This window comes from Dendrobates tinctorius, unplaced genomic scaffold (genome assembly GCF_039654945.1).
Source record: "Dendrobates tinctorius isolate UK_male_01 unplaced genomic scaffold, ASM3965494v1 ptg000060l, whole genome shotgun sequence".
In the NCBI taxonomy this organism is placed as follows: Eukaryota; Metazoa; Chordata; class Amphibia; order Anura; family Dendrobatidae; genus Dendrobates; species Dendrobates tinctorius.
In genome coordinates, this window is record NW_027361728.1 from 55197671 (window position 1) to 55210011 (window position 12341).

Sequence of the window (12341 nt, forward strand, 5' to 3'; positions counted from 1 at the left end):
TGTTTCTGAACTAGCTCCTCGAACTCCGGATGCGTGGCAAACCTTCTATGCGGTCGCCTGGTCTTTTTGAAGGAGACCTTGTGACTTGAGGCCGTGGACACATCGTCCTCGATCTCTAAAGTCTGGTTGACTGCCTCAATGAGGCTGTCCACCGAGTTTTGGTATCCCAGGCTTTCTGGATTCCAGGCCTCCTCCTCCTCCTCGCCCTCATCCTGCTCGCTTCCTGAGCTCGGCGACGGGGAACGAGATACCCTAATACCCGCCACCGAAGCCCCAGAGGGTCCGGCCGACGGGGAACGAGCTCTTTTGCTATGAGCTTGTCTGGTGCTGGAGCGGCCTCTAACGGTCGGAGGGTCCTGAGACGTGGACGAGCTGTCTTCCGCTGGCAGACCACCATCCTTGTCCCTACCTGGGCCTTGGAGAGACTCAATTGCCTTTGTAAGGGATATCATAGAGTTTGATAAAGACACCGCCCATTCTGGAGGGTCCTGACCTCTGGGCTCTGCAACAATGGGGGGCTCCTGGGCTCGCTCCGACTCGCAGGCTTCACAAAATTTACTCGGCTGTGCTTTAGGCAGCCTGACCCCACAGGAAACGCAAACAGCGTATAGGAAAGAGTGAGCTTTCCCTTTGCCAGACATATTGCAAGGTAGGGTAGGAGGAGGCGGATAACCCCTTCCTTGACTACTAGTGCGGCACTCGCAACGGGGATGCACTTACCCACCGGTAATGGCCCAACTTTGCGTCTCTTCCGGGCGGCTTCCGGCCCCACTTCGGCGAGGAAATGCAAGGAGGGGGGCGGGAGGTCCCCGGTAACTGTGCGCGCCCGCCGCTCTCCGCCCCCGGAAGTTAGTGGGCGGGGCTTCCGGCTATCCCCGGAAGTCGGCGGGCGGGCGCTCGGACTCCGGACCTCCCCATACAGCGGGGACCGTGGCCGCCCGCGGGGCTCTGGCCGCACTCCACGTGCGGCGTTGGAGGGAGGGGGCGGGAGCTCCCCGGTCACTGTGCGCGCCCGCCGCTCTCCGCCCCCGGAAGTTAGTGGGCGGGGCTTCCGGCCATCCCCGGAAGTCGGCGGGCGGGCGCGCGCTCACGGATCTCCCCATACAGCGGGGGCCGCGGCCGCCCGCGGGGCTCCGGCCGCGCTCCGCGTGCGGCGTTACCCGCCGGGGGCAGCGCCGGGTGAGAGACGGACTACCTGGTCCCGGCCTATCAACCAAAGGTGAGCCGGGCCGCCGAGGGGGCTCTACGGAGGTGCTTCTCAACCCCATCCCTGGGCAGGGAGGGGGAGGCTACTGTACCGCTCTCCGCTCTCCGCTTCAATCCCTGGCTTACCTGCGCCTCCAACTCCACCCCTGGACTCACTACCTAGGGGTGGTAGGGGCATTTCCACGTTGCAGGAGAGAACAACGTGGAGGATCGCTCACACGTGCTCGCCCGTTGGGGACGATGGGGAAACCGCAATCCTCTTATCAGGATGCGTTGCCGCCTCTTTCAAAATAAAAAAGAAAAATAGTTGTCTGGGGAAAAGTCCCAGATGCGTCCCTCGGTGCGGGAGAGAAACACGTGGAGGGTTACTCACACGTGGTCGCCCGTTGATGATTTGGGGAGATCGGACCCTCTCTATAGGATCCGTCGCCCCTGTCTTATCTTCATAGAGGGGAAAAAAAAAAAAAAAAAAAAAAAAAACCTAGTCTGGAGCTCCAGACTGCGTGTGCCTCCATCAGACACTAAGCAAAAAACTGAGTTACGCCCGGTCTGGGGGCGAGGGTGTATGCGGCGGAGGAGGAGCTAACTCTTTTTTTGTATACTTAGTGTCAGCCTCCAGACGGCAGAAGCACACACCCACAGTCTCTGTGTCCCCCAATGAGACGAAGGAGAAATTTAATTTTTATATATGATATATCTCTCTTTCTGAGTGGTGTGTTCAGGATACTTTGTATCCACTTTTTGGTCCATACACAGATGTAGGCAGCCATATTTGAGTGCAGTCATTGCCCTGACCCATCATCTCCACAACTTATGACTGAAAACATAGGTGGACTTCACCAACTTACTGCCATCCTCATTGAAGCAGGCAATTTCTTAGATTTTGTTCATCGATAAGGGGTTTTCCACCTTGAGGAAAGTGAACCATAAATGCTCTTATTTACCTACAATACCAACAGAGCAGGTACGCACACTCTCCCCGGGTTCAGTGCCAGCTCCCCATCTTGGGTTTTGGCTGCAGTGGTGATGGCATGTTGACAGCGCACACATCACCACTGCAGGCAATTCCTGAGAACAGCAGCAAGTGCCTTTTTCCTTGGCACAGCTGCCGAGCTCAGTGATTGGCTACAGCAGTGATGTGTGCTGTTGACATGATGTCACCACTGCAGCCAAAACCCCAATAGTGGCACATGCTGACCCAGAGAGGGAGAGTACTCGCGCTTGACTCGATGAGGCAAGTTGCCTGCTCTGTTGGTTATTTTACATGTATAAGAGCTTTTGGGGTTCACTTTCCTTAAAGAGGTTCACCACAACTTTAGTACTGATGACCTATCCTTAGGATAGGTCATCAATGTCTGATCGACCAGAGTCTGACACTCAGCACCCCCACAAATCAGCTATGGGTGGCGGAGGCAGCCAGCTGGAAATACCCACTTGTGGGACTGCTCACTCTTTTGGTAGTGGCCTCCACAGGGTACTACATATCAGCCTCCTATTGTTTTGAGCAGGAGACAGATGTGTAGTACCAAACCTTGCCACTAAAAGAGGACGGCCAGCTCTGCAAGTGAGCATTTCTGGCTGACGACGTCACCGATAGCAGCTGATTGTCGGACCCCGGCTAATCAGACATTGATGACCTATTAGTGTAGGTCATCAATGCTAAAATAGCACCATTCTTATTAAATGAGAAAACCGCTTTAATATTTCCAATACATTTAGAAGGGAAAGTGAAGTAAAATTCACCTTCTCAATGTGAGATCTCTGTGCTATAACAACTGCCAGGAACGTGAGACGAGAGCTACGAAGCTCCAGATTCATGAGGAGTTTTCAGTGTCTTCTGTAGTAATCTGTCCTGCAAACACCTGGAGAATGTGCTGTGCTCACCCGCTCCTCATAAGATGTCAGCACAGGAGAACATAGGAAGATCCAAACAGCTTAACCACCAGTTATTTTAATATTTGGCAGTTGGAGGGAAAACACACAAGAGCTTAGTGTACAGTAATCCAAGTTCAGAGGGAATATGTATGAGCGCACGTTTAGATGGTTCAGAATGAAATTGGACACATTTTAAATCCTCTTCTAAGAGACGCAGCAGCGGGAAGCCTTGAAGCAAGTCTATTCTGTCAGCATTTCTGCCCCTTCCCCACCGGTGGCATCGTGAGAAATGTGAAGATCTTCTAGCATCTCTGCCAGGCTGATTCTGGGCGCTCCCTCCTCGTCAGTGTCACTCTCCACTGCAATGTTAGCATCTGAAAGAAGAAAAGACAGCGTGAGCTCAGAAACCAAAAAGTGCCGGGAAAGCACATCATGCAGGATGCTCAGGACCTGAAGGAATCTCTGTACTTCTCACACAGAAAAGCAGGAATCTCAAATGTGAGCAAACAATTCAGAACCAATGCATTTCAGACAGAAGATATATGATGCAATATCTATACGGGCATACCAGTAGGGAAAGGAGAGAGAGATTTCTAAATGTGCACGTGTGTATGTACGCGAGTTCTTACAAAACATTGCAGTAATGGAGAGCCTGTCCTCACTGAATACAGATTTTACCTCACAAGTGAGAATGTTGCTGACAAATCAATTCTGACAGAGAAAGAAGCAGATTCCTCTGATAAGACAAATTACAGGGTTGCTTATTTTCAAGTGTTCTATTATTTTATGAAATAAAAATTAAAACGACGGTTACACTTTTAGGGGGATATACTAAATGTGTGGCTTTACGAGAAAGGGCTGTGGCTTTACAGGCAACAACATTCACCAAAATGTGGGGACTATGTCTGGCACAGAGTAAGACAACTAATAGAAGGTGTAAACATAAACTATACTGTCTAGCGATGCCCTAGATTTATCATCCAGCATGAACCACTGTGATGAATGTGATTAGTGTGCCTGTCTAGTTTAAAGATGGCTGTCGACTGTACAATGATGCGACTGATAACTCGGCAGACCGCCAACTCTCCTGACCTCTGCCGATCGGTCCTGTCTTCTTTATGACTCAGTCACTACCAGACTCCTATGGCAGCAGCTTATCTCAAGGAGAACAAAAGGATCCGTCTCGCCCTATCTCATCTCTCAGGGGAGAGTCGGGAGGCCCCATACACATTAGACTGTCATCCTGCAGACAAAAGCATGTTCAGCTAATGTTAGGCTAATGTGTATATGGCCTTAAACGTGCTCTCGTAACATGCTCCATTATCTAATCTCCATTCTTTGTAAAATGCAATCTACTAAATTAGCAAAAATGCAGTTCCTCACTTTTATAAATGTTAACATTTTTCCGCAAAATTTCATCTTCCTCTAGATCTTCAAGGAAATCTTGATATTGCCTGGTAAGAAAAAGGAAAAATAAAAACATGCATGTAGACAATGAAACAGAATAATATGGCTACAAAAATGTTCTAGTGCTAAATTCTTGGTCTTTTGGGAACAATCAATTAGACGACAGCCTTCAGTGCTTTCCATGAAAGGTATGGATGTGTCGCACCACTCATCCATTATTTTCACCTAACAGCAATAATATACATCCTAACGATCAAATAACGCTTTTCACAGGTGCTCAATAGTCTTATTGTGCTTCATTCAAGTAAATTCAGTTGTGCCCCAACCACAAAGTATGTAAATCTTGTGTATTTGATGCACAGATGGGACAGGGAATACAGATGAACAGCACATAGCCTATGGCCATTTCACACTGTCCATGCCCAAGGTCCCGCGGAAGCATCAAGTAGGACATGAAATGGTGGATAGCCATGTGCTGTTCTTTAGTGTCTGATCAATGTACTTCAATAAAATAAACAACAAACGCTGAGTGTGTTTCAGAGAAGAAACATAATGGAGACTGGGACCAGGGAAGGGTAACTAGTCGAAGAGGCCGGTCCACGCTGGCTTCTCTATACCTGCTCTACTAGATAAACAAAAGAAAAATCTGGTGGGAGATAACTGTGAAACTAGTCACCTCGTTAGGCAGCATGAATCAGCCAACAGGTTCACTTGCATGTGTGCCAACAGACCGGGGAATTTCTTAGGGCCCCGTCACACATAGCGATCTCGCTAGCGAGATCGCTGCTGAGTCACAAGTTTTGTGACACAACAGCAATCTCACCAGCGAGATCGCTGTGTGTGACAGCGATCAGCGACCGGCCCCCCTGCCGGTATCGCTGCAAGAAACCTCTGGACATTTCTTTTGTCGCTGATCTCCCGCTGGCCAGCACGCATCGCTGCGTGTGACAGGCGGGAGACCAGCGATCAGCTGGTAACTAACGTACACATCGGGTATCCAAGGGACGTGCATCCCTTAGATACCCGATGTGTACGTTAGTTACCAGCTCCCTGCATCAGCGCGCTGGTAACGAACACAGCGACACCGCGCGCTCGGCGTCGCTGTGCTGATCGCTGGTGAAGCTGTCTGTTTGACAGCTCACCAGCGATCTCATAGCGACTTACCAGCGATCCTGACACGTTGATATCATTGTCGGGATCGCTGGTAAGTCGCTATGTGTGACTCCAGCTTTACATGCATACAAGGAAACAGCATCTTCAGCATCTACGTGGTGGATTTTTGGTTTTGGAAGTGGATATTTAAAAAAAATAAGCATGTGCGTGCACATGAATATCTAATGGAGGACATTTATATGCTCTGATCAGATTTTTCCACCAAGAAATATGGAAGCAGAGGCCAGCAGCCATTTAGCCAAAAGGAAACTTGCTATGTTGAGCCTTGTACATAATTGTCACCACAATGTGCTCAAACAGGTTGAGGTGAAGCCTCTGGTTGGGTTAGTCATACATCCTATTAGAAAACTATTTTATATGGTCTTCAATATCCACAAGGTACATAGTGAACATGTCTGTCTGGCAGATGATTGTTCCAGTGTAGTACCGGGTCTCGGTGTAGGACCAAACAATGGAGCAAGCACCCATCTCTCCAAGTATTCTCTGTCTGGATGCAGTGATAACTTCACCTGGAAAGACAGGTGTCAGAAAACCCCAATCTGGGGCAACACGTCCTAGTGAGGAGATCTGTACCTGGAATACATTTATAGCATATAACATAGATATGCCATATGTACCTAAGATGGGAATACCCCTTTAACTAAAACATCTGATATAAAAAAAAAAAAAAAAGTCCCAGACCAAAGCAGGTCCTGCGCAAATTTTATAGTCTCCACAAGGGATTTGAAAGGCAAAGTTTCTCTTCTGATGTCGACAAAACATTCGTGTCTTTCAGAGATGATATTTCCAGAACTTTGGACTCCTCCAGCCAATAAGAAAGAGAATTGTTAGGACACAAATGTAACTGAATTTAGAAGTGATAAACGCCATCATGTCCCATTCATCTGCCAAATGGACACAAAGCAGACCCGTTGACCTAAAAACTGCAGAGCCCGAATGGTTATTCGACCTACAGACCTTTCATCATCCGTGTCCATGCCTTCCTTTTCTCTTTCTAGCTCCTTCAGCTTCCAGTTTCTCCGCCGCTGACGTCTAGAACGGTCATAACTCTTCTTAATTAAAACCTGAACGAAAGATCAAAAGAAATATATGTCAAAATACGTCAAAGGCGATCTGAAGATCTTCTCTCAGCACATATCACAATTAAACTAACTCTAGATATGTTACAGAGCGCCCACTACCACTTTACCCGCTTTAATCTAGCTCCTGAAAAAATAAATCATTTTCCAAACATAAAAAATAAAAAAATTGAAAATAAGTGCTTTATACATGAAAAAAGTGCATTAGTAAGATAAATATAGATTATAGATAAAAAGGGGCCAAAATTCCAGGCAAAGGCTCCAGGCAATGCCAAATGCCACTCTTAACATACAACTAGCACAGCCAAAAGGAAGGTAGGCGAGTGTATATATTGTATGTATCATATATGTACACACACACACACACTCTCAAACACTTGTGCCATGTATATGTTTCCTAGGCAGCGCCTCCTCCAAATGTAAAACAGACTTCCTTTATGCAAAAGGAGGCGGATGGACAGGTCTGGTCACAATCTCCCATCTGCAGATAAAGTGGACCACCCCTTTAAGACGCATTCTTACTAAAAGTAGCAATAGATGGAATCCTCCTCATTAGGCAGACTAAGGTCACATGTGAGAAATGGGGAAAAGCGGGCCATCACAGCTTTCCCAATAGGATCAGGCTTCGGTCTGACATTGCCGTAGTTGGAGAACCCTTTTATTACACTCTCTGCAGTTATTAGGTGAGTATTTTGACCATATTATAATTTTTAATGATTCTCCAACTCCAAACTGTATAAATGTGAATGCTTATTGGATGAAGCAGATCACATGATGTGCATTTGTGCAATGAGGTGGGGTGTAAGGATACAAAATCCTTTATCAGGGTGTGCAAAATTATTAGGCAGCTTGTTGAAAATGGGCCCAAAAAAATTTCCACTGACACTGAAAAGTCACAAGTTCTTAACAATAGTCAACAGGGTCGCAAAAACGTGTTGAGAAAAAAAAAATCTGAACATTAGCTGCAAAAGATTAGAGGATGATCAAACGAGAAGCGTGCTTCTCACTAAATTAGAATATCATCAAAAAGTTAATTTATTTCAGTTCTTCAATACAAAAAGTGAAACTCATATTATATAGAGTCATTACAAACAGAGTGATCTATTGCATGTGTTTATTTCTGTTAATGTTGATGATTATGGCTTACAGCCAATGAAAACCCAAAAGTCATTATCTCAGTAAATTAGAATACTTTATAACACCAGCTTGAAAAAGATTTTAAAATCCGAAATGTTGGCCTACTGAAATGTATGGTCAGTAAATGCACTCAATACTTGGTCGAGGCTCCTTCTGCATCAATTACTGCATCAATGCGGCGTGGCATGGAGGCGATCAACCTGTGGCACTGCTGAGGGGTTATGAAAGCCCAGGTTGCTTTGATAGCAGCCTTCACCTCGCCTGCACTGTTAGGTCTGGTGTCTCTCATCTTCATCTTGACAATACCCCATAGATTCTCTATGGGGTTAAGGTCAGGTGAGTTTGCTGGCCAATCAAGCACAGTGATACTGTTGTTTATAAACCAGGTATTGGTACTTTTGGCAGTGTGGACAGGTGCCAAGTCCTGCTGGAGAATTAAATTTCATCTCCAAAAAGCTTGTCGGCAGCAGGAAGCATGAAGTGCTCTAAAGTTTCCTGGTAGACGGCCGCACTGACTTTGGTCTTGATACACACAGAGGACCTACACCAGCAGATGACATGGCTCCCCAAACCATCACTGATTGTGGAAACTTCACACTAGACCCCAAGCAGCTTGGATTGTTTGTCACTCCACTCTTCCTCCAGACTCTGGGACCTTGATTTCCAAATGAAATGCAAAATTTGCTTTAATCTGAAAACAACACCTTGGACCACTGAGCAACAGTCCAGTTCTTTTTCTCCTTGGTCCAGTAAGATGCTTCTGGCGTTGTCTATTGGTCATGAATGGCTTGACACAAGGAATGCGACACTGTAGCCCATGTCCTGGATACGTCTGTATGTGGTGGCTCTTGAAGCAATGACTCCAGCAGCAGTCCACTCCATGTGAATCTCCCACAATTTTTTGAATGGCCTTTTCTTAATCCTTTCAAGGCTGAAGTTTTCACAGTTGCTTGGGCACCTTTTTCTACCACTTTTTCCTTCCACTTCACTTTCCTTTAATATGATTGGATACAGCACTCTGTGAACAGCCAGCTTCTTTAGCAATGACCTTTTGTGGCTTACCCTCCATGTGGAGTGTAACAATGACTACCTTCTGGACATCTGTCATGTCAGCAGTCTTCCCCATGATTGTGGAGCCTACTGTAACAGACTATGGGGCCTTTAAATGCTCAGGAAGCCTTTGCAGGTGTTTTTTGTTAATTATTCTAATTTACTGCAATAATGACTTTTGGATTTTCATTGGCTGTAAGACATACTCATCAACATTAACAAAAATGAACACTTGAAATAGATCAATATAATATATGCACTTCACTTTTTGTATTGAAGAACTGAAATAAATGATGATAAGCTAAGTTTGTGAGAAGCACCTGTAGTTGGACCTTTTTAGGGTGAAGGTGGACTCCAAATCAACTCCCAAAACCTGCTGCCAGTTTAAAAGAACACACTTTCTTCCAGCAAAGGTACAGGAAAAAAATCTGTATCTTTGACAAAAACCATGATTTTTCGGCAGTATAATGTTCCATCACAACATCGACGTCTCCACTGCCTGGCTGCCAGTCAGGGCCTTTTAGATGAAAGAATAATGACCTGGCCCCTGCCTCACCTGACCTAAACCCTATAGAGAACTTGTGGGCTCTTCTTATACAGGAGATTAATGGTGAAGGGAAACAGTCACCCCTCTGACCAGTGTCTGCGACGCGGTGGTTGGTGCAGCCCAAAAAGCTGATCTTAACATATTAAGAACCTGACAGACTCCATGGATGGACGGCTTATGACTTAATGAAATAGAAGGGGGGGCTATATTGGTCACTGAACTAAGCGATATTTTGTGTGGAACACAGTAGCCCTGCTCATTGCTTAATGGCCACTGACAAGTACTGCAATTCATCTCCCTAATGGCAAATAATTGGTCCATCTAAATGCAGCATTACTTGTTCAGTCCATCCTGGAGTAGCTACATTCAGGCGCTAGTGCTGTAATGTACGTCAGCAGGTTTCGCATTAACCTGTAAGCAAGCATAGATACGAACACGACACGTACATAATAGCCACAGTCCTGCCAGAAGAGATACAGGGTTGACTGCAGCTGGCCAGCTCTACTATCGACTTCCATTTGTGACCCAAGAGTGCCATCTAGGGGTCATAAAGAGACTTACCACGTCAGGTACATGATGAGGATTCATCTTGTTAATAAATTCATCATTCAGATTACAGTTTGCCAAATCAAACCTGAAAAAAGAGACATAAGAAAGTCCTCAGCCATGACTGGCTACTGGCGGAATTATTTCACAGTTTCGGGGGGGGGGGGGGTTTCTGCAGTTTAGCAATATTCACAAGTGCTGAAACAAAGCAGATCATCAGGGAGCTGCGGAGCTGGGAAGTGTGTGTAATTTACCAGTACACCCACACACTCTCCAGAGGGAACAGAGTCTCCCTGCACTGCAGATAACAGTGACAGGCGGCACTACAGGGGCACAAACTGTCCGAAAATACAGGGGAGAACCCACGGGGCTTACAGAAGGAAAGCAGTAATCTAACACAGCAGGAACAGGAAGGTATAATCTGTGTGGGTGCACGTATGTATACATGTGTGTAATATATACACAATTTTATATATTATATACACACACACACCTACATACATACATGCAAAATGCTGTACATAAATGAATATTGTTAGGCTATGTGCACACAGTGCGGATCCTCCCGCGCAGATTTTACTAAATCCGCAGGTCTAATGACATGCATTTTTCCTGCGGATTTCTTCCTTTTTTTGCGGTTTCAGTGCGGTTTTTGTGCGGTTTTCCCCTGCAGATTTCCCCCTGTGGATTTGGAGAATGGAGCAGGTGGAAAACCGCACAAAAGAAGTGACATGCTGCATTTTTTGTACCGCGCAGAAAAATCCGCAGAATGTGCACAGCGGTTTTTTTTTTTTGTAACATAGGCTATAAGGGTACTGTACATCACCTGCAGTTCTGCTGCAGATCCGCAGCAGAATCCGCACCGTGTGCACAGAGCCTAAAGTAACATATTATATAGCACTATGTATTCGTTTTCCTCATTTTGCCTTTCTACCCAGCTAATTCTTCTCTTTTCCATTAGGTTTATGACATCACGTGATTAAAAACTGACTAGCTGAATCCTTTTCAGCGCTATGGAAAATCAGGTGGTCAATTTTCCCTGCATGAGTCATAGGTCACTGCAAAAGTGCCTGGAAGGGGAGCATCTGGGATAGGAGTTGAGGAAGGGAATGATAAATGCAGGGACCAGAGACTTCCTCTTTCTACATAGAACATAGAAAAAAGAACTACCTTTGCAGAAGGGCAAAATGAGCAATTGCAAGTACATTGTGCGATAACAGGATTATTGCAATATATTAAGAGGATAAAAACATTGATGGGTGGAGGAATGCTTCTATAGATTACCAGTATTCCAAACATTTAGCCAGAAATTTCCCTTTATACAAATTATTAATAATTTAGTCACCTGAGAAACGTTTATCCAGTGTTTTGCCAAGCTGCCAACACATACAGTGGGGGAAATAATTATTTGATCCCTTGCTGATCTTGTAAGTTTTCCCACTCACGAAGACATGAACAGTCTATAATTTTAAGGGCAGATTAATTTTAACATTGAAAGATAGAATATCAAAAATAAAATCCAGAAAATCACCTTGTATTGTGAGAAATAAGTACCGTATATACCCGAGTATAAGCAGAGGCACCTAATTTTGCCACAGAAAACTGGGTAAGATTATTGACTAGAGTATAAACCGATTATGCATTGTCCCCTCATCCCAGTCCTGCTATGTGTGGCCCCCCGGTCTCCTAGTTGTATGCATGGCTCGGCGTCCTCCCGCTTGTATGCATGGCTTGGCATCCTCCCTCTTGTATGCATGGCTCGGTGTCCTCCCCGAGTTATACTCACCCTCCTTGCGCGGTCCATGCACGTTCCTGCATATCCATTGCCCCGGCGCGGCAGCTCTTCCTGTGCTGAGTGGTCACGTGGTACCACTCATTAAGGTAATGAATATGCGCTCCACGCCTATGGGAGTGGAGACGCGTCTATATTCATTACCTTAAGTAGTGGTACCACGTGACCGCTCAGCACAGGGAGAGCTGCCGAGTTAGAGATGCAGGGAAATGCAGTGACCGCGCGAGGAGGGTGAGTATGATGTCACAGCCGCCGCCTCCTGCCTCTGCTCCGTCGCTTCCCTTCCCCCCGCTGGCTTTCTGGATAATAGCTCGTGTATCAGCCGAGGGGGGGGCGTTTTCAGCACAAAAAAGGTGCTGAAAATTTCGGCTTATACAGGAGTATATACGGTATTTGATCCCTCTGGCAAACAAGACTTAATGCTTGGTGGCAAAACCCTTGTTGGCAAGAACAACAGTCAGACGTTTTTTGCAGTTGATGATGAGGTTTGTGCACATGTTAGGAGGAATTTTGGTCCACTCCTCTTTGC

At 46.1% G+C, this 12341-nt stretch overlaps 1 protein-coding gene across 4 annotated transcripts in view; it reads right to left on the reverse strand.

Moving 5' to 3' along the window:
* Nucleotides 1–3141: 3141 nt before the first annotated feature.
* The window catches only part of NMD3 (NMD3 ribosome export adaptor), a 90211-nt gene continuing 81011 nt past the window's right edge, over nt 3142–12341 (reverse strand). For all 4 annotated transcript variants that reach the window (XM_073578953.1, XM_073578956.1, XM_073578955.1 and 1 more), the window contains 4 exons: nt 10036–10108; nt 6619–6725; nt 4465–4535; nt 3142–3455 (listed from right to left, as the gene is read on the reverse strand). In XM_073578953.1, the coding sequence (XP_073435054.1) occupies nt 3322–3455; nt 4465–4535; nt 6619–6725; nt 10036–10108 (385 nt within the window). In that variant the 3' untranslated portion in view covers nt 3142–3321. The remainder of the gene's footprint in view (nt 3456–4464; nt 4536–6618; nt 6726–10035; nt 10109–12341) is intronic.